The sequence below is a fragment of the Taeniopygia guttata genome, chromosome 2, assembly GCF_048771995.1.
Source record: "Taeniopygia guttata chromosome 2, bTaeGut7.mat, whole genome shotgun sequence".
Lineage (NCBI taxonomy): Eukaryota > Metazoa > Chordata > Aves > Passeriformes > Estrildidae > Taeniopygia > Taeniopygia guttata.
The window spans coordinates 111,456,841-111,480,027 of NC_133026.1; the positions used below are offsets into that span (position 1 = coordinate 111,456,841).

The following is a 23,187-nucleotide window of genomic DNA, read 5'->3' on the forward strand; positions in this document are numbered from 1 at the left end:
TGTTTTCTATATTGGAACTGTATGCATTGGATATAAAAAGCAACATTTAAGAGTATAATAGCAAGTGGTTAAGAAAAATAAATATTTTTGGACTCAAAATGTACTGAATATTTCAAATAAGCACTAAGAAGTATGATGTTGTAGACAAAATTTCCATTAATTCAGAGAAAAAATTATATAGACCTCGTAGCAGAGAGGCACAAAGAATGGAATATTTCAAGGCTTCAGTCAGAGGCTTCTCTAGTTGATCAGCCAAGATGGGAGTGGAAACATGGTCATGTTTCCTTTTCTTGGAACTCCTGACCTCTGATGAGCTGTTACACTGATTGCAGCAAATGTCAGCTCCTGTGAGAGCCATCACTAGGAAAGTGAGTTTTGAAAGGAAGCATTGACTCCCCGCTGGCTCTTTCCAAATGACAGGTGTGGTGTAATAAGGACAAACACTGCCCATTCCTTTTCAATTCTCAATCTTTTCATTATCCACCATGAATTTGCAAATAGGCTGATCTCGGCTGAAAATCGACTTGATGGCATCTAGAGAAATGAGCATTGGGCAGTCCTTATAAAGCCTTCTGATCCTTTTCAGGGTGAGAAACCAAATGTAGCCTCCAGCTTCTAGAAATTTTACTTCACATTATAACTCTCGTTTGCTGTTTGGGATTCATTGGGATTTGGCTTTTACTGGTTGCCATGCCAGGAGGACGACTTGGCAACATCTGGCTTAGGCACACAGTGGAATAAATTCAAGGTTTAGATCTAAATCTTAGTCTGGCCTGCAGTTCACCTCTTCCTGTCCCTACATGAACAAGTAAGTAAAATGTTCAAAAATTGCAGCTGGGAAAGTCATAACTTTCTGTCTCCCATTTCACTCAACAATGTAGTGGTACAAACCAGATATGGCACATGGCAAATTCGAGTTGTGGATTTTTCATTTCATTGATTATTGCTATGTTCACATACATGTTCACAAATGTAATAAATAGACACTTTCTTCTCTACCACATGGGAAACAGTCAAATCAAATGGTTTCACATGAAGCAGATAAAAATATCATGGAAGAGGAGTGTAGTTAAAAATTTCTTTTCCTATGTTGTGTGTCTCATGTCCACTAGGATGAACACAAAGGGCATGACCCTTCACCTTTCATATGCTGAATTCACAAAAAAAAAAAAAATGGGGAAGAATGCTGTAATCCTTTTTTTTTGAACATTATTTCTCTTCTTTCCACAAGTACTCTGAGATTTTTTGAAATATTTGTATCTACAGAAGATAGGAAATTTTTATTAAATAATTTTAGCTTTTAAGGATAATGTGTCCCTCTAGAATTTTCCTGCTTTATGGGAAAAGAATTGGTAGCTGGTCTATTCAAAGCTGACAGTTAATAATGAGAATCATGTAAGAATGAGAAAGAGTGTTTAACTGTGTTTAACTCAGTTTTACAGCAGCATTATGGCATAATGAACTGATGCCACACTAAGGCCAGAAACTGGGGTATCATTGTGAGTGTCAGATTCCACAGTCAAGAACCCTGTTTTGCAGACATTTTACATCTTGATGGCCAAGAATGAGGTGATGGTATATACCTGATGGCATTCAAAAATATACATGGTTATGTCTATTTCCTTTTAATTCTTCTATAATGTAATAAAAACAGCTATACACATCTATGTACATAGATAGATCTACACATCTATCGATCAGCTATGTTGTATCACCTCATATTCCACTTTAATGGGGTGTTGTCCAGTTTTATTAAAGTTCTACAGTTAGAATAATCTCATTTAAAATCAATTCTAAAAGCTTGACACAGTGAGTTTATTTAGTAAAACCTGACTTACATGTACTGCATAAAGGTGATTATACACAAATGTCATGGTGACTGTCTTTCCTGCCAATCAAGACAGTGTTCTTTGCTTAGAGACACAACACACAGAGATGTGTTGCATCTCTATTGCATCTGAAAAGGTGAATTCCATTGCTCAGGTGAATTGATAAGACTGGTAGGACAACATCTGACTGATAAACACCTGTATAAAATACAACACATACCTTTCTTTTTTTTTTAATTACTAATTGCAGAATAATAGGCTCCGTTGCTGTTGTATTGGTATTTTGGAAATGCAGTGATTAAGGAGAGAGTTCTGAAATATGACATGTCCCCAAAAGAAAACAAGTCTGTTCTAGAATACATTAAGAGCAGTGGGTTTTTTTCCCTCTCCTTAGTGTATTATTTTTTGTGGTTTTTTTCCTTCCTAATTTTGCTTGTCTGTTGAGCTAATTAATTATTTTCCAATATTCTGTTCTGTGGTACCTCATAGTAGCCATCCTGCAGCTCTTGACTGACAGTCACTGAACTTTCAGATGCAATGGTACATCTGCTCTATCACCATCTGTTGTCACAGTCAGGACTTGATCAGGTTTATTTTGTAGGAAAATCTCTGGAATGAAGCTTCTATTGTTAAATGATTACAGAAACACACAAGGGGAGCTGAGTTCTTGCTGTTAAATTAAGCAGAAGTGCACAATAGGGTGTAAATTGTGTCGAGCTAATTCCCTGCCATTGTCAGCCATCTATGGCACTCAGCATGGATTATTGCTGCATAACATATACCCTTGAAAGGCTTATGTTGCTTATTGATACTTTATTGAGCTTTCTGTAAAACAAACTGAATATCTCTATCTGTGTATCTATCTATATTGAAAAGTTTTTGTGGTTGACATGAAATGTTTTTCCCTGAGCAGTTTATACAGTTGTTTTAGATGCTTCTGAGGCAGTCTCTGTTATAAAAACTATGCTTCCAGTGGCCAATAAAAGATTTTTTTTCCTTTTACTTAGCAGTATGGAATAGCTCTTGAACTTCATGGAACAAAAAATTTTAGAAGGGTAATACACATGGTAGATTGTTAAAGATTTTAGGCTGAGGAAACCATGTTGACTTTTGAGAGGAAGGTCAGACAGCTTCCTGAAGCTAGTCTATTACCTGATGAGCTAGATAAAATTCATGGTGTGAGTCACTTGATGCAGTTATTGGATAGCAATGCTTCTGTCCTAGGGCTGCATACCTTATAGCTCATGAGAGGATGAAAGTAATTGGGACACCTGCTGGAAATTTAGATGATACAAAAGAGTGATTATATCAAGTTCTTATTTAAATCTCAAAATATAAATCTCAAGCTGTGCACCAAATACTTTCTGCATGTCCAGCAAATTCAATTTTGCCTCAAGTAGAATTTCATCCTCATTTACATATTTTCTCATTTATTTTCTTGTCTTTTTTTTTTCTAATACTAACTCATTAGTGTATTAGGTATGAGGTTTTTTTTTTTTCTCCCATCTGCAATCTTAATATCTCTCACTGAAAATTTCTTTCAGTAAGGGTAGTTTTCCTGACCAAATTCAATGACCAGATCTGTGTTGGCTGTGTTCATACTTTAGTCAATACAGGGGTGAATGTACTGTATCTCCACTAAAGGTTTAAATAGGACAGGTAAATGAGGGGGTTCTAAATGCCTTGCTCCGTTGTAGACCTTTCAAAGTGAGTGAAATAAACAGACATGTCCCACAGCTACACAATAAATCGATAAGTAGATTAAAAAATGTTACTTACTTTTAGGTTTGAGAAGAGTTACTAGTTATTGTACATTAGTGCTCTAAACAAATAAGCAGATTAATGTAAATAAATAAATACATGAGTATTAAAAAATTATATATTTATGCCTATTTTGGGGTGATAGCTATAGCTTAAATGTATTTGACTGGTAAGTGGACAGCCTGATCTACTGCTTTTGAGATTTTTACCAGATCCTTCACTTTGTATTTACACACTTGAGTATGAATTCAGGCTCATTCTGATCCCACAGGTCTTGTGTGTTTATATATAGTGTCATAGCTTCAAAAGGAGTCCTCAACTTTTAGGTTGGTGGTTAGATTAGAAGATGAAAGATACACGTCTGACTGACTTTGTGAGTGCTGTAATTTCTAGGTTACATTCATAAGAGCTTTCCCTTCAGCTGCTACCTTTTGCAACAAGGTGCTCTTAACATCCTCATAAAACTTGGTCCTGTCTGAATGCATCCTGAGGTGTTCTGAAACAGAATGCTGTAGCAGATGTAATCAAAGGAATAATTGCTTCCTGTTTGTCATAATAGTATGAACAAATACTAATTTTCCCGAGAAGCGTAATTCTGTATCTACAGTGAGGTCAGACGGTGAGAAACCATCGAGTTTAAATAATAGTCAAAGGCATTGCTTTTATTGCATCATTTTACCCCATCTTATATTTATATACATGACATGACTAGATCCCACTTCAAACATGTTTGGATCTGCTATATTGACATTTACCCAAGAAATGTGCTATCTAACATAATGGGACAGTGAAAGGGATGCCTGCAATTTGAAGGACAGATTTTCTGTAGGATTTGAATATTTATGATGTCTAAGACTAGAAATAAGTAGCAAACACTAAACCAAGAAAGGGCCTTTTATTCTACTAGAATGAATGTTTCCATCTTTTTCATGTATTTTTCGGTAGGATAGGATAGTTACTATCCAAACAGGCCAACAAAGCAGCAGGACCGGAAGCAACTTTCAGCATTCTTGATTGGAAATAGATGCCTTAATGATGCATCTGTCCTGTGGAAGTTCCTGAAAAATGGTAACAAAGAGAGAAAATAAGGAAAAGTGGGAAATAGAGTCACTATCTCGTGCCTGTCTGAGTTCAAGAATCATTTAGACAATGATGCTGTTCTTTGCTGTGTTCTGTGAAGGACCAGGAGTTCGACTCAATGATCCTGGTGGATCCTTTCCAACTCAAAATATTCTATAATACCCACAAAATAAATAGATCTTTCATTTATTTTCCTTTTTTTATTCTTTTTTTCCCCCAGTTATACTTAGAAAGATTAAGTATAGGTGAAAGTTTTTTTTTCTTCTAGCCTCCCTTAAATAAGGAATTGTTAATATCTGTAGCTTACAGGTATGAATTTGTTCTGTCTGGAGAGATTGTAATTTTCATTGGAGGCTGAGGCTAGAAATAAAAATGTTACCATGTTTTATTGCAATGTCTCTTTTATTGCATCAAGTGAGTGTAAAAGTTCCCAGAAATAACATTAATTTTAGTATACTAGAAGGAAGTGTTCAGTAAGCCTATACACACATTATTCCTTGGGGAATTGTATCATCTAAAGAAATTAATTGGAATCAATGGAGCATATACTTTAACTGTAGATTTTCTATTGGAGGAGCACATGGACTCAAAAGGGCATAAATAAAGTATATTTAATTAAAGTTTATTTCAAGAGGAGAAATGAGTAACACTTCATTTTTTTCATTACTTATTCTACATCTTTGCAGATGATTGGTGCTTCAAATCACAGCTTCTGATCAGAAAAATATTTATCTGCTTGAACTTCTAAGAACAGTGGTTAAACAGAACTCTGTGGACTGCAGGTGGCCATTTGTCTTTTCTCTCTCATCACAATAATAGTCCATGGGACCAGTGGCAGAGTTTCTACCTGAATTTCATTTAATATTTGATATATGTAATAGTACAAAGCAATTGACAATTTATGGATTACTTAAAAATGAATGAAAAAAATAACACAGACATATTAATAACTGAAAATGTGTGAAGGAAAACTAAAAAAATGTAAAGCAATGTAGCTAGTGGCAAATGCAGAACCATCCCCTAGAAATTCGTGGTATTACAACACCTTTTTGTCTTTTCAAAGAGTTATATGTCCTGGTAAGGAGACACTGTGCAGTGAGCAATATCTGTTGTATTTTTAGCATATTAGAAAATATTTGCTTTCAATCTTAGTGTTTTGGGAAGCAAAACTTAGTAAATCTGTCCTATTTTATGACACAGCATATAGAGATTTAGCAGTGTCAGGTCAAAAAACTATACTCAGGAGCTGACAACTGACAAATATATTTATTTATTTATTTATTTATTTATTTATTTATTTATTTATTTATTTAATAAGAAATATTTTATCTTGGAATATCTCTCAGCAATGCTGATTTTGAAAAAAAAAATTAACCAAAACCCAAACAATTCAAGTTATGTAATGTGTGCAGGTCTGAAGGACTGAGGAGGTGCAAATAGGTAGGCATCTCTGCGCCTGGGCTTCTTGCTCTAAAACAGGTCTCTGCCTTGATGGCTCGGGTAGTGTGTAAGTGCTGAGTGACCAGAGTCACCTGAGCCAACTCAAGACTACCCACAAAGCTCAGCAGGATCAAGATGCAGCCGTGTGCAGTTTCTAGCTGTTTTCTGCAAATATACATCCAGAAGTCCTGCTGCTTCCTATTATTTGTTTAACAGCCTACTGTTTGTAGTACTTAGTAGAAGCAATAGTCACTCATCACTCCAACCTATTGCTCCCACGCGCCTGCCCTGATGGCAGTAGGTGGAATAATGCAGCCAGCTCTTCTTCCCCTCCTGCTGAAGTAGGCTGCTGTTCAAAACCAAACCCAGACAGTGGGAAAGAAGAGGATCTGATCCTATTATGCAAATAGCATCCCGACCTCTGAGACTGCAAAAAAAGCTTGAAAGAATAGATGGTCTCTTGTGAGAAGAGTGACTTCTGGCCAAGTATTAATTGTGAGTTTACATCCATCAATTGTTAAATAATGTTCCTGCAGGTCACTGTTTGGACTTCACAGGGCCTTGAATTATTTCACCAGGATCTCTTTTGCAATCAGACAGATGGCACCCTCGGAGGAGTTTTTATGTTATCTTTATATGGGTGAAGGAGCTTGCCTGTCCCTCTTGTAGAACTCCATGGATAAAGAGCTTCAACATCTAACACTGAAACTTGGGCTTTGTTCAGGACGCAATCTTAATTTTATGGGTTGCTTCCCTCCGTTTCTCTATGATAGTGGGACACTGTGTTAAAAAAATCTTGAGTGGAAGAAAGCTCTGATATTGCAAAATGAGTCTCACTTGGCACTTTTTAAAGACTGAGCTTTTCCAATGATATTGCAAGATTCATGGAAATGCTGAGATGCTAGAGACAAATCAACTACTGACAGGCATTACTCCACTGTCAAAAAGTAAGTGCAAAAAGTGAATTAAGTAATTGCTATGAGCACTACTACTAACTTCCTGCCGCATCTATTGACATATGACCAGCTATAGAACCCTCAAGATAGCCTAGATTCAATCTAAACACCAGGAAAATTAAAACCATCTTGATTTTAACAGAATCAAAACCCCATCTTGTTAATAAATAGGATATGGAGAGAAGCATGAAAATAATAGTATGTAGGACATACTGAATATAATGTTCTCCATCTTAGCATCCCCTAAGATTTTTTTTTAGCTTCTGAAGGGGTATTTTAGCAGTAGTTGTTTTCTACCTTGTCTTGCTCTTTCAGAATCAGGCTGCATTCTGGTTCTCTTTCTCAACACATTTGTATTTTAATACTACTGTTTGCAAAGTGATGTTTAAAGTCATTCTGTAATAGCAGAAGTTCTTTATAACTCTGGAGTTCTTTATATTCCAAGAAGAATTTTATTTACTTTAAGAATGTATAAGTATGTAAGGTATGTACGATTACTTTGATCCTTTACTAGCAACTTTATTCTTGTCTCGTCTGACTTTTCACCTTCTTTTCCCCTTCCTCTTCAATCTCTATAGGATATCAGGGTCCTTCACAAATCATAACATTTTCTCCCCTTGTTTACAATTGAGAAGGGGTGATAGGATACATCTTTCATTGCTGCTTGTGAGCAATGTCTTCAATCTCAAGGGTACTTTGCCTGCAAGCAATCTGTACTAAAAATTCCTTTACAGAGGATATTTTAAGGATGAAATCTCCAGTGAGAAACTTGACACACAGCCCCTCTGAAAATTAGGGCAGATAAAAAGTTGTGACGTTTATAAAATCCTAGGCAGCTGCAGATGGATTATGAAATGTGAATTACTGCATATGATTTATTTGGAGTAATGAAATAATGTGAAACTGTAATAAAAACAATGCTGAAGCTGTTTTTCTAAGAGCAGTAAGTCAAGACCACTTTAAAACAGATTCCAAGACAGATATGGCTGCTTTGAGATCAAAGAATCACAGAATAATTTATATTGGATAAGGTTTTGTAGGTCATCTGGTCAAAATCCTGCTCCGAGAATGGCCTACATAAATAAGATTGCTCTAGAATTTCCCCCATCAGATTGTGACCATCTTTAAGAATGGAGATTTCATAACATCTCTCACCAAGAGAAGTAACTGAGAACTTTAAAAATACTAAAAGTCATCAGTGGTGTTTTGCCGCGTAATTTCTTTGCTGTACTGCTACAAAACAGATGTCGTGAGTAAATCTCACTGTCTGTCAAAGTATTTACTCTGGATTTCAACTGCAGAGTATTTATTTGTTTTTATAAAAACAGCTTATTTTCAGGCTTTTGTGACTGAAAATTCAAATTCTGAAGGCAGGTGAAAGAGAAAAGCAGTGATCCATAACATTATCTCTATTCAGCTGTAGTGGAAGATCTTTGGGACCAGTTTGTTTAAAAAAAGGTTTTATCTGTTCAACTGTTATTTTTACAAAAGTGGTCTTCATTTCTTTTATAGATATATTTGAAATACATTTTGAGTTAAAATGTTAAGTGTTGTCTAGTTTTTCTAATAAAAAAATACTTCTGTTATCTATATATATTAAATTTATGGATTAATTTACAATTTTTTATTACATTATATGATTTGAACTGAAGTTGTACTGCATAGTTCATTTTTAATAAATACAGTTATTATCACTTTCTATTTAAAAATTAAGGTTAATTAGACCTATTGCTTAATGGTCTTGAAAACTGTGAAATCATTAGACAAAAGATTATTTGCTGTAGCTAATAAGATACAAAGTTACCTTAGGGAGAATTCTTTATTGATTTGATTAAAATTGTATAACATCTCTTGATTTGTTTTTTTTTGTCCTGTTAGTAACTGGCAGTAGTAACATTGATTCTCCAAAGATATTGTGCAGATGCAGAAAGATTTCTCATCTGTAGGTTCCATGTGTTTAAAAAAAAAATTCAACTCTTGTTGACTTATTTTTCTTTCAGCTACATGCACTGAGTGCTTGAAAGAATTCTTGTGTTTCTGAGAGGCAATGTAATTCTGGGCTAAAACATTTCAATTTTTTAAGGTTTTATTTATTTTTATTATTATGTGAATTTATAAGAGAACACTAATTGTGTTCTCTGAGCCCTGAGAAAGTCTTAAGTACAGTTTCAGCTTGCAGAAGTCTTTTTATTTCGACAATCAGACAGGACTGAAAATAATTGTTCCTCAGTAGAAATAGTCAAAGAAATTTTGCAAGCATTAATAGCTACTTTCATCAGTTACCATTTAAATTATTAAGAATGAAAATGTAAACAAGTACCCATGGATAAATTTATTCTATTGAATATTGATGTTGATTTCATACAGTATTTAAATTAAATATTTTAAGTCTAAAAAGGCTTTTATATAATTACATATATATATGAACTACTAATTTTCAAGCTTTGTTCTCACAAAGGTATAAAAATATTTCTTAGTCAGATCTTGTGAAGTCATTGATACAAAAAAAGGAATTTCTCTCAGGTATGTTCATTTTGCTGTGCAAACAGCAACACTAGAGACTTCAAAGACAACTGTAAATATACATTGATTATTTGCAGGTTTATTCTAGCTTTGTGAGCACTTTGAAATGTAAACATCTAATTCTATAGAAATGTAATTCTGATGTTATGCAAACTCAAAACATTTATTACTACAATTCATTTCAAACGACCTATTTCCCATCATCTGTGTTTTCTGTATACACAGTCATTTGGGGTTCTTCCCTGTTACTATCTCCTTTGGCTGAGTTCATTAAGTTCAGGATGTGAGCAAAGCACCTGCATGAGCAGTATGGTCTCCCAGAGACAGCCATGTAGTCTAAATTGCATTAGTCCTGTCCAGGTTCTGCTTACCAGTCTTTTTCAGAGAAACAGAAAAAGAAAATCCAAAACTTATCTGTCACCGGTCATTGCAATCTAATTGAAAGATACTCCTGAGACAAGTTAGGAATGTGTTTCTGTAAATATTTCACTCTCCCTGGTACTTAAGAAGTTGTTTTCTCATTGGCACCATCAAAAAGCTGAAAGACACTGTCTGGTGGCTTGTAATATTCTGATCTTTTTCTTCATTCAGCATTTTTCAGTAGTCTACCCTGAAGTCAAAAAGATGAATGTGATAGGTTGTTCATCAAAAGGGAGAGGTCATGCCCTCTAGCTTGATTATTTGAAATAATTTTGTTTGACCCATTTTTATTTTAGGATTTTAGGCATGAAAAATATGTGCTGTGTACATTTAGAAGAGGAAAAAAAATGCCATTAATCAAAAGACAAGACTTAAAACCAGTCAAGCTACTAGGCTTTAAAATAGATTATGTTTACTTTTTTCTCATGAGTGCTGAGTTTGCAGTATCACACTGTTATCTAATTTAAACCATCAAACTCCCCCAGAAACTTCATCCTGGATTAAAATTTGCAGCCATTATTGTGCCTGTTCCTAAATTTCACCTCCAATTTCAGGTGAAAAATGAACTGGTAGGAATTCAAATATGGCCATATATCAAGGATTTTATTTTTTTTTTTCCCAGAAAATAAAGCAAATAACTGGTTGCAGTTATAAAACAGTAAACGGAGGGGAGAATGATGATAGTGTGATATATAGTAATTCTTTTAGTCAGGAAATGTGTGTGACCTGCACATTTTCAAAGTGTTTGCTGAGAGCTGCTCTGTTGAGAGTATCAGTGAAAATCTGGAGCCTCTCAGGTCAGCTGTAAAAAGCCTCTGATATCATCTGAGTCTCCTCAGTGGTAAACCTGGTAACCAAATGAACCTACTCAGGGATGTTTAAATTGTGTTGATGTGTAAATTGCTTAGAAGGTGAGTTGTGTGGTGGGTACATAAGAGAAGTCTGCAAGAAGGAGAAGGGTCAGTCGAGTGAGGAAGGCAGATTACTTTAGATAACAAGTTTTTTTTTTTTCATCATCTAACTATGATACCTATTTAGCAGGAAAATGCTTAATGCTATATAAAATGCACACATTCCCTGTGCATTTCAGGGAGTTTGCTACATGCTGGCTAGCTACTCTCGTTCATATTTTATCTTTTTTTAATTATGCAGTCAATATCCTGGAAGACAGGACTAGCGTGAGCTATTTTTGTACTGATTCCTACTCATAATTTCACACACACTCCTGAAATTAATATAGATTGGTATCTAATACTGCAGTTTGCATTCAAATCCATCTTTGTAAAAACAGCTGCATAAGGTCTTTCTTGGAAAAAGTCTGTGTTTTCTAAATGCTAATCACCTCTATTAAAATGAACAAATTCAAATTGTAATGAATTTTAAATACACATAATTGTGCATTGACTTGAATAATTTAAGAGAGGCAAAAAATCCCAACTTCTAATGTTGACATTTTGACAAAGGCACACAGTTGCCCAATTAAGGTTCAAATAGACTATGTCTTAGAAGAATTTATTTCAATGAACAGCTACTTAGAAGCCTTAAATAAGTAAAGTGAGTGCTTTGAAATAAGCTGTGACTATTAACATGTAGCACTGGAAAAACCCAATGAGTGAGCCAAAATGTTTCTCTGGATTAGTAGATTATAACAAGAAGAAGAAACACGGAAAAGCAACACACAGTTCTTTACCTGTTTGGAAAACTTCCCTGTATCCATATGCAGCCATCATTTTTCAAACCTGTGGAGGGAGTGATGGCATGCAGCAGTCAATATTTTCCTGAGTTCTAGCAAGATCCAGTACATCTCATTGGGAATGTGCAAACTTTTCTCTTGGGATGCTGTTGGATGTAGGATAAATTGTTGTGCAGGTTTTTCAAACAGCACTGTTAAATTTGGACTGATCTCTATGGAGGTCCAGGCAAGTTTTGTTACTGTAAACATCTGTCTTTGCTCTGATTCTGATGTTTGCTAAGAAAGCAAATGTGCTCTGTTTTCAATCTTTGATACCACTTTTCTTTTATCTGGATTGTAAGCAAAAAATCATCTTTCATAATTAAGAAATATTTTCTGTTTTCTCTGACACTATTTACTTTAAGACGTGATATTTCTTCAATTTTTGTGTAATCATTTCAAAAATAGAACAAGACCAAGCCAAATGAAAAACCTGTATTCAGCCTTGGTCGGGTAGCAAGATGACAATGTGAGTTATTGCACAGAAGAAAATTAAGCTGCGAGATACATGTGCAATCTTGGATGGAATAATCTATTTGTAGTTGAATGGTTCAAAAAGATGAAGTTAATCTTTAGAGCTGTTGATGATAGCTAAAGTTTTAGTAGACTTTTTTTAATGAGGAAGATAAAAAAATAATTCACAGGAATTTAAAAATACTATGGAAAGATTAGCAGCATTCTCAAAAGCCTGAAAAATGGGATAGGAGACATTTTGACTTTGCAATAGGGCAAAATTTTTCTAGCATCCATTCAAAATTTTATGTGATTATTTCTTCTGTTGACTTTGAAAAATTTTTTTACTCAGCATAAAAATCCTAAGCCTTTTCCTAAATCAATTCCTAAGCAGAATAGTTTTTGCCAATGACTGTGTTGTGAGCACCATTTTTTCTTCCATTTTTTCCCCACATATTCGGTATGTTTTTTTATTGTTTTTCTGCTAACAATTGACTATAATGTATTTTTAGACTTTAAGGAAAATTAATTTTAAAAGTACAGAGAAAATTATATTAAAAGCAGAGTAGAGAGCATTAGCTGAATTTCTCATCCCTCATTACTTTCCCTCTATGTTGTCTGACATATTTGTCTTCTGATTCCATGTTCATCCACTCTCCTTAGGCACAGTTTCACATAATGTAAGTAAGTATGAATCTCAGACTTGCAAGATAAAAAGATGTCAGTGCATCTGTTCTGGTCTTTGAATTGCCTCACTTTTATGATGTCACATGGCTATTACATTTCATTTTGGAGACATTTTCTTGTATTTTGTCTTGCTATTCTTCCTAAAGTATAATGAAATCTGTGTAAAAACTCTGAAAAATCTCTCTGATAGTCAAGGCTATTTAAGTCATTTTTAGCAATATATTGGACTGATATAAAATATGGCAATTTATCTTGCTTGATTAGGATGTCTGTGTGGTTTAAGAACATATTAAATCACAAGATTATGGATTTTTGACTGAAGAAATTGTCCTGTTTCATTTATCATTTCAATACAGATTTTTTTTTAAACTGTCCATGATTCAACTCATAAACCATAATGACTTATTGGATCTTTGTTACTGAACCAGCAGCCACTAAGTTAACTAATTTGTGTCACCATTTGATTTTGAAGAATGAGCTGCTTGAGGTGAGTTAGAAACAAGGAATGCAAAAATTATCTTTCAAATGAAATGTGAATCATAAATAGAATCTTTTTTAACCACCCCTTCCACATTAGTTGATAGGAATCAACTAATTTATAGGGATTCAAAAAAAAGCTTGATAAGATTAAAAACTAAATAGATTTTTGATTTTATTACAGAGCATGCTATGCACTATTTGTGATTAACATATCTGTTCCTCATGTATCGGTGCTAAGAATTTATTTTCAGAAATGAAATTTCTGAAATTTCATAATCTCTTTAAATGCCATTTATGCCAAGTCCCAATGTGCAGCTACACTGAGATATGGTCCAAAACTCTCAGTCATATATCATATTAATCCAATATTTCAGTTCTTGTATATGCATGAACTATTAATTTTAAGTTACTATTAATTTTAAGTTACAATCCCTTTCAGTAAATAAGTTTCTCTAAGTTTTTATAGGTCAAAGTTTTTTAGAGGTCAGAAAGTTTCCCATTAACAGAAATGTTTCAAAAATATCATCTATTTTACCTAAAACATGAAAATTTTCAACAGTTTCTCACCTTCATAGTATAAAAAATTTGCAATATTTTGCTTAATTGCACATGTTTAGTATGTTTAGATAAACTAAGATAATTTTTGGAACTTAAAACTTATCATAATTCTCAGAGTTATCTATTAAAATATTTAGGAAGTATTTTTTTAGTTTTGCCTTATTTTCCAGAATATAGCCTGTGCTATTTTAATCCACACATGAATATGCACATGCACTCAAACAAACTTGTAAATGTTCCTAATTCTAATCATACAGCCTTTGTTTGACAGTTCCTCTCTATATTGAATAGTAGGTATTGAGCCTGAAGGAGAAATGCTTTTCTATTAATAAAACTTTTGGTACAGCAGGTTGTCTGGAAAATCAATCTAATTTTTCCTCATGATCTACAGGGGAAAGGGAGAAATATCTAAGGGAGCAATTGCCCTAAATTTCATGGCTACCTTAGTACTGAGTCAATCAAATGTGGAATATCAATACATCAGCACAGCATGAGTGACTGTATCCTGTGATTGTGATGAATAGTAGATGTAGAAATATGAAAGACAAAAACACTAAGAAGGGATTACATACAGTGTTACAGTGACATCAGATATCATCAGGCAAGATGATATCTTGCTGTGTGTCCAATTTAAATTAAAGAAATGAAGATGAAATCAAATTAATTCAATTGAATTGATTTTGAAGCATAGATGTTTCATTTCCTAGAAATTAGAGATCATGAATTTTCTTCAGTTATAGACAGAAAATGTGCCAAACTTCTGCACATAGTAGTACAATTTATTTATACTTATACACCTCTTCTGTGTACACCCACCTTAGTCAATGAGGTCTAGAGAGTGCAATCAAGTCAGAGGGATGAGGATCTTATTTATGGATATGAAACAGCAGAAATTAGAGAAATTTGAATAAACATTGAATTGAAATAATTTAAAACTTCTCTTACTTTACCAGTCTGTTATTTGTTTTTTTTTTGGTTTTGGTTTTTTTTTTTTTTTTCCGTTCTGAATAGTTCTTAATTCATTCTAAGGAATGAATGAGATTTCAGAGAACAAGGATTTTTAGTTGTTGCATAATATGGTGTTTAGCACTCTTTTTGATGGTTGAATATTGTGGTACAAATCTGTCTTCTGTTTGACTTTTATAAACTTATTTAGTCACCAAACGAGCAGATACTTTAGCACATGTTCTTCATTGAACCTGAGACTATATGACAGTTTTAGTATTTCATATTGACAAAATAATTAAGTATTGCGGTGTCAGTGTAGTAAGAGAAAAATGGACTTTCTCCCTCTCTCTGGCTATAGACCATAAAATATCCAATAAACTGTGACAGAGACTAGTAGTTTTGAATTCATACAAGGGGATTTTGAAAAAGCTAATAATTTCCAGTGTGTTATGATAAAAAAAAATACAACCTCCCCCATCCCCAACCCCCCCAAAAAAGATAAGAACAATAGACCCACTATTTATTTTAATGCATATCCCAGGAAAAAAAGTTGCTGAAAATTCTCTGCCCAAAAGTATGGAAATAAACTAGTGTAAATTTCGTTTCAAAAAGTACGTAACATTCAAAATCTGGAAGGATAAAATATGTGGTAAAAACATTAATTTTAGGGACATTCATATTATTACTGCACTTACAAACTTGTTGAACTTTTTTACCTTTTCATTACACAATTATTATTATTACATGATTATTACTGACATTTAAGACAGTGTCCCATAACTTCTTTGTCAGTTTCACTGATGCATTTAAAAATAGATCTATCCCATTAGCAGCACTGTATGAAATAGGGCTGAACTATTTTCCGTAGCAGTAGTGTACCCATGCACACTGGAAAATATTGCTAATGACACGGTTTTAAATCAAATGTCCCATTGATGTGTCTACTCCCTGCTCGGTGGTTCTCCAGATCCTGGCATAGTGGTGACTTACGTTCTTCTACTCTTCAAGGATTTGATATTAAATAACTCAAAATTAACAGGATAGGTAGGAAGTTGCATCCTAAATTGAGCTGGAATAAGTTCTAGTTCAAACATCTGTGTCAGGAGATCTGCAGGTAGTGGTAAGAGTCTACAGGATTCTACAACTCCGTTGTAGCTATAGATGAAGTCTGTTCAAAATAGTGGCTGAAAATAGTCTGCTAATCTCCTATTTCTAAGCAAAAGGTTCAAAACTCCTACAGAGAGATTTTCAGGGAGTAAAAAAGAAACTGACATTAATTGGAAATTGGAAATTAAATTTGTAACATCGTATTGTTTAATGTGTAACTGTGAACTTGCATGTGGAGGCTGTATCTATGTTGCTGTATAATAGCAGTTGCTAGACTTAGAATTCCTCACTGGTGGCTCCTTACACTTCACTTAAAATAAATTTCACTGATGTGATCTGTCAGCAAATATGTAGAATGCACCTTTAACATCCCTGGAGTATGTGGTCTGGGTTTTTTGTTGTTACAAGTACAATAAGTATTTCTTATGTTTTTGCATTGTCCTAACAGGCATCATTTATAAAACCTGACACTGTACAACATTATGTCTGGGGTTCAAGTTTTGCAGCTATGTTAAATTTGACAGACATCAGTTTATGCACGTGAAATACTTGCAACAAAAGAAAATTTCTGAGAAATTGTCAACACTATTGATTTTTTTGTCAGATAGTCTACATGGGCTGGACGGAAGAACGGGAACAAGACTCCCTTCAGGACCGAATGTACACACCAAAGTTTCTAGCACTGAGGGGAGCTTCCCTGTATAAATTTATAGCACCTCCAGTAAGTATGTTTCTTATGCTTATTGGGAATATCTATTATTAAATAAAATAATGTTATGTACTGTGTAGAATGAGATATCACTCATTGGCTAGCAGGACAGCATTGAAGAGTTCCAGGACGTGTGTGATAGAAGTGACAGAAAACAGCTCTTCATCAGAAGATTGGGTATCTAGCAAGAACTTATTTTCCCACACTTAAATGAATGCTTAGAAAAATAAAAGAGAAATCTTCTCATGTTAAAAGGAAGCTTTTAATTTTCCTTTGGCAGACAGAACAGGCCTGAAGCAAGGTGGTTAGATTTAAACTGAACCATCATTCTAGAGAAACTGCTGAGATTTGGGGAAATATCAAAGCTTTTTACACATTGTGGAGATGGCAATATGTCTCTATTTAGATTCCATCCTGAATGTAAGTTTTTGCTGCTTGAGAACACCAAAAGGTAGGTAGGGAATCAAATGAAATTAAGTTAAAAATATTAATCGGAATCTCACATGGAACACTGGGCAAAATTTTAGGGCTCATCTTATACTCAGCAATTTACTTTCACAGTTTATGGTACATATAAGATGCAGTAAAGATCCTCTAGCTAACTTTTAAGGCAGTTGCTAAGGAGACAGTAACAGTCCAAACCATGCCTGCCACAGGAAGAGTCATGTGGATTAGTTTTTCCTCTTTATTGGGTGACCTTTCTGACTGCTGTTAAACCCTGTGTTTGTGAGATCCAGGCTGTAGCTCCTCCCTGCCTGAAATAGAATCATAGAATATTTTGGGTTGAAAGGGAGCTTTAAAGGTCATCTAGTCCAACCTCCCTGCAACAAGCAGGGACACCTTTAACTGGGGCAGGTTGCTCAGAGCCTGTCTAACCTGGTCTTGAATGTTTTCAGAGATGGGGCATCTACCTACCGCCTTTTGGGGCAATCTCTTCCTGAGGTAGTTCAGAGGTATCTTGCAAATCTTTAGATTGACCATTACTAAAGGTTTAAAAACATGTGAAAGACATGGGGAATGGAAGTAAGTGTGAACTGAAAACCTCATGTGTTCAGTGTTTGTAGACTAGTTCACAGGTATGGGATTTTGGTTCTCTCAGGTCTGTTAATGGGAGCTTGGCTTTTTTTTGGTGGATATTTTTCAGCGTCAGATGAAAATGTCAGATTATGCTAACAAGCACCTTAATTCAAAAACAGTACTCCTGTCTTTGCCAGACCTACTTGAGCATTTGCTGTCTGTCAAGTAAAACCAACTCCATCTGGGTACTAGATAAAATCAGAATCAATTATGAGAAATCCTGTTCAGTATAAAAAGGAAGATTATTCCTTTTAAAGAACTATGGAAGAGACCACAAGCCTCTTTACTGAAGAATCATAAATTTCAAAGAATAATATACTTCTAGGGGGTAAATGTCTGATAGGGGATGATTAATGGGTGTGAAAGGAACACGTTCATATGAAGAGTCTCAACCATGGTGATGTGAGTAAGGAAAAATTTGGCAAGCTGCTATTGTATAAGACAAGAAATTCATCCTCAAGTTTTTATAGCTCTGGTTTCAGCTCAGCTGCAAGCACAAAATGAATTTGTATTGCCAGATTCTGATTCCTACTCTAAAATAGAAAAAGTGTTCAAACGCAGAGAAAAATATTTTGTCTTCATGGAGCAGGAGGGAAGCAGAATGATAAGCATGCTTTTTTAGGACAGAGGAAGAGCTCCTACAGAGCTGCCTTAAAGACATAGAATCATAGAATGTTTATGTTAGAAGGGACCTTAAAGATCAAGTTCCAATACATAATGTATATAATAATTGCGCACTTCTAAAATCCTATTTTCTATATGCAAACTTTTACACATACATTATGTTTGCTATTCTGCAGGTTTGTCTCTTCCTGGGATTAGAAAATATTATGAACAAAGGTTCAATGACAGTTTCAGAGCTTCTTTTTAGGAGATGCATTAAGTGTAGTTAAAATAAAAACTGTTTTAATTGTATGTGCAGAATAAACTACTTGAACATAGTTGTTTCCTGAAAAGAGATGTCCTGCAAACTTTCTTAACCAGAAAATCAAACAAAGGTATTTCCCCAGTCTCTGCCAAAGTCTAACACATTAGGGAAGCATGAACAATGCCTATCAACATCTTCCCCCTGCCTCTTTTTTTATCTGTTTGATAAAAAAGTAGTACTTCTACTTCCCATACTCAGATAAAAAAGCAATCTTAGTGTTTCTTATTTTCATTTTGAAATTTTTAAAGAAAATTACTTCTTTACTATTTTTCCTATTATTTCCTGGCACATTTCCTTCTTTAGAATTATTCATTGTGTCAAGTCTGGTGGGTTTAAATTTCTTCCAATTTATAATTGGAAATTTACTTGAGAAAGAGCCACTAACATCCTTTCTTTTTCTACTCAACATTTTAAATTAAAACATTAAAAGTGAATGGTGCAGCAATTTCTATGGGTGTCTTAATTCTACAATTGCTTTTGTTTTGCACATATCTTTGTCCAGAAAGAGTTTTGGTTTGACCTGAAAAGAAGTCTCTTTACAGGTACAAACTAAAGCAGGAGAGCAGAGGAGAAGAGAGAGATCTTGTATTTCACCCCAAAGTATGGAGCTTATAATAAGTTTTTAAACATAGCTCCAAATGGCTCTGTTCTTCAGGAGCAATAATAATGACTTTTCCTCGTGGCACAATATTGCTTCATCTGGTGTGACTGGGTGTTCTGGGCTCAGCAAGACTCCTCTCCCCATTTTTGTGTTAGTGGTGAGAAATTTATATTTTTGTTCATAGGAGAAAGCGTAGCTTTGTGGTTTAATACCCACAGTTCAATAAGATAATGAAGACTGCATTTGACAATGACTGCAAATAAAGAAAATTCTAATAGAAGAGGAACTATAAAACTGTGTTTTTGACCTTTTCATTTCTGTCTGTGATTTCCTTAAAAGACTTTCCATTACAGCAATGTTTATAATTAAAAATTAGTTAGGGATAGAATTTTCTCGTACAATATCAAAATAATTTTGATCTATTAATGATTACTTTCTCTTTAAATAAGAGATAAATTGATCTCATATAATATTTTCTTTCTTGGGCTTAGAAAGTATTTTATTAAACATTTTTCAAAAGTTTTTCTTGAATCTTGTAGAAGCAGTAATGTATGTTTTCATCAACCTCTTCAGTGTGCCTAACAAATTTAAAGATACAGCTCTCTTCCTTTGGATATGAGCCACTGTCCAAAGTGTCTTACCATTAGGATGATTATTGGTTCATTTATAACCTCAGTTTCTTCTTTATCTTGAATATTTTCCTGTTTTCTGCTTGTGTTTTCCTTGGAAATTTTATACTGTTCTGATATTGCCTTAACTCTTCCCTTACTGAATATATTCATCTGTCCCTTTCTATCTCATTTTAGTCTTAACACCTACCTTTCCATGATTTAATTAATTTTTTTATATATGCTTTTTTTTTCTGTGTAAAACAGTTGCCTAAAATGAACACGGTTATGAACAGTTGTGAAATCCCAAAACAAAGAGGGAAAAAAAATACTATTCTTCAAATCTTAGTTTGTTAGAATTTAGGAGTAGATTGATCTTGTTAAGAAAAAAAGAAAATGAATATCTTCCTGTGTTGTCTCATGCTTTGTTTTTTTCCCCCTGGATATCAAGGTATGTGGGGTGAGTGTCTGGGACATTGCAAGGCTGGAGACTGGTTTTATGGAATTGCAAATGCTGTAGGTGATTGGGAGCAAATAGCGGCACACAGTTACAAGGAGGAAAGCGGTGAGAAACATGTTTAATAATAGACAGGGCCCTGGCTCTTTGAGATGAATTCAAGGGCTGTATCCTCTCACTGGATCTCGCTGCAACTCCTGCAAGTTCCCAGGGGAAGTATCATCATCTTGCACAGAGCAGGCTGCATGCAAAGGAGCTGCATTGAAAGGACAGGGAGGACATTTTCAAGCATTGCCTGGATGGAACAGTCTGGTCCCTGCTAGCTGGTGCTTTGAGGCAGTGCTTAGTCTTTCTAAATATATTTTAATCAATGTAAATAGTTTGGGGATTTTTTATTCTTAATAAACTTAATTCTTAAAAACCAACAAAAATAACTTCATTTCTTTTTCTGTTTATTTTGTGTTTTTTTTGTTTTTAAAGGTCACAACCTGGGATTGGACACGAGCTGAGAAAACATTTTCAGTTTATGAGATAATGTGCAAAATTCTCAAGGTATGATAAGAAAGTATAAAATAAATTGCCACTTTGACAGACAAGAGCATAACACTACCTTGCAAAAAGAGATCTGTTTTTTATCCCTTTAAAGTCAAATATCAGAATTTCTGGTGTCAGTAGGTACAGAATTGAACTAGAAGGGATGGCGAAACTGGAAATAAACTGATTTTGACTAGGAAACTACTTTATTTCTCCATAATGCTGTGTGGTGTTTACAGTTTCACTTTAATGCTACATTTAACTAGTGCAACACTTCCTTTTCTAACTGAGGACCTAAAGAAGCAGTGATGAGTTTGATTTTGTTTTCAAATATGTTGATGGAACTAATAGCAGCTGCAATGTATGATTTCACTAGGACTGAGAGCAGAAGCCTTAAAATATGCAATACCATTTTGAAAACTTTTGTCTTATTTTTTCCAGTTTCTTCAGTCTGTCTGAAGTGTAAAAAATGAGAAGACATAATGATATATGTTTAGAAAGATAAAATTATGAGTAGCAAGTCAATTAAGACCATTAATGTACATAGTTTCAAATTTTTAAATGTGAATTCAATCAGAATTATTTTGTCTGATCTTTTCTCTGTTTAAAAACAGTGAAATCAGATGCTCAAAATTTCTCAAATGAGAAGGTAAAGAGATGCCTTTTTCTGTGCATGTGAGCTGCTTTCTGGTTTATGTTGGTTTTGAGGGCTTTTTGGTCCAAATTACATAAAAGGTAATTTTAACATTAGATGCAGATGCAGACTAGTATCAACAAGAAATATGAAAACACCATACTTTTTGAAATTGTTTTCCACTGGAAAGACCTTTTACTGACATAAATGGTACATTTCTTAGGTTTGTAGGTCACATAGGTGTGCTATATTTTCCTTAGGGAGGCAGATTAAAGGTGCGGTGGCTCAATAAAATTTGGAAATATTTTGCACTTGGGACTTAAAAAAATACCCCCAAAAACCCAAAGAAAAGGTCCCACCAAGTTTATAGTCTGAAAAACTCCTCTTTGCTTCTTTGAACAGAGAAGTGAAAAGTTTTCTTTTACTGCTATGTTGGCTGTGAGGCGGAGGCTTCATCAAGGAGTAGAACCTCAAACACAAAACATCCCATCCCTGTGGGATGTCCTTCAATTCCCGAGTGTGTGCAACGTTTGGCTCCTTAGCAGTGCTCATGTAGGAAGAGGAGTAACAGAAGTTGTTCACTTGGTGAAGGCATGGCACTAAAGGTGTAAGTGAACAATACTCTAAGAATACAGTCAGGCTTTGGAAATGTTGAAAAATACAACTTCTTACATGCACTTTTTTCCCCATTCCCTTTGGTAACCTCTGATTCCTTCAGGCCTAGGGTTTAATGCAATAAGCATGCAATTTAGCTCCTCCTTCTCAGAGAACTAAGTGCTTTAGAGCCAGCATGACTCCTCATAACTTATCCAAAGATTTTTTTATACTCTTTGAACAGAAACTTACTGAATGTGTGCCATTTAGTTTTCTGTAATTTAAAGGTTCTTCTTTTTTTTTTAGTAATTTGCTTTTTTGTCCTAATTCTCTTGCAATTTTGGCCATTTCCCCCCCCCCCCCTTTGTTCTCTGTCTCCTATTCTTGCATACCAATACATTGGTTTTTTGGTGGGTTTTTTTTTGTTTTTTTTTTTTTTGGTTTTTTTTTGTTTTGTTTTGTTTTGTTTTTTTTTTCCCATTTCTCAGCCATGTAGCAGAAGTTATTACAGCTAAGGGGACAGTCCACAAAGCAGTAAAATCTAAACCAGTGCCTTTCCGGCATTGTTGTGTGGAAGCACAGAAAAAAGAACAAATACCCAGGGTTTTTTTTATCATCCAGCCATCCAAACTCTCTGGGAAGAGGTGTAGGTCTTCCAGCCTCAGTCTATATTAACAGAGAGGCAATTGCAGCATAAGTAATATAAGAATATAATGTTCATGTTTCTTTAATACTTTATTCATATTCAGTTATGTGTGTATTTTTCTGTAAATATGGTCAGGCTTATAAAATGCTGAAATGTTTCAAGCAGGTTCTTCAGCTGACAAAAACCTGTAAATAATAAAAACTGGAAGTGGGAAAATCATTGCAATGGAATTGCAGTTTCTGACATTGGAGCATTAATCTTCACCATATTCTAGTTTTCTACAGCAGTTGCTATAGAACTTAACTGTGGTTTCACTAAATATAAAAGCAAATAAACCAAGAAAAACAGCTTCCCATTACACTACTACATTGAACATCTGTAGAATCTCAAGGTTTTGTTCAGCTTTTATGCCAGCATCTTAAAAG

At 34.4% G+C, this 23,187-nt stretch overlaps 1 protein-coding gene across 4 annotated transcripts in view; it reads left to right on the forward strand.

The window, feature by feature from the left end:
• Positions 1-23,187, forward strand: part of SNTG1 (syntrophin gamma 1) — a 313,217-nt gene that overhangs the window by 244,245 nt on the left and 45,785 nt on the right. For all 4 annotated transcript variants that reach the window (XM_012571962.5, XM_030266184.4, XM_041713898.2 and 1 more), the window contains 2 exons: positions 16,579-16,695; positions 20,835-20,906. In XM_012571962.5, the coding sequence (XP_012427416.4) occupies positions 16,579-16,695; positions 20,835-20,906 (189 nt within the window). The remainder of the gene's footprint in view (positions 1-16,578; positions 16,696-20,834; positions 20,907-23,187) is intronic.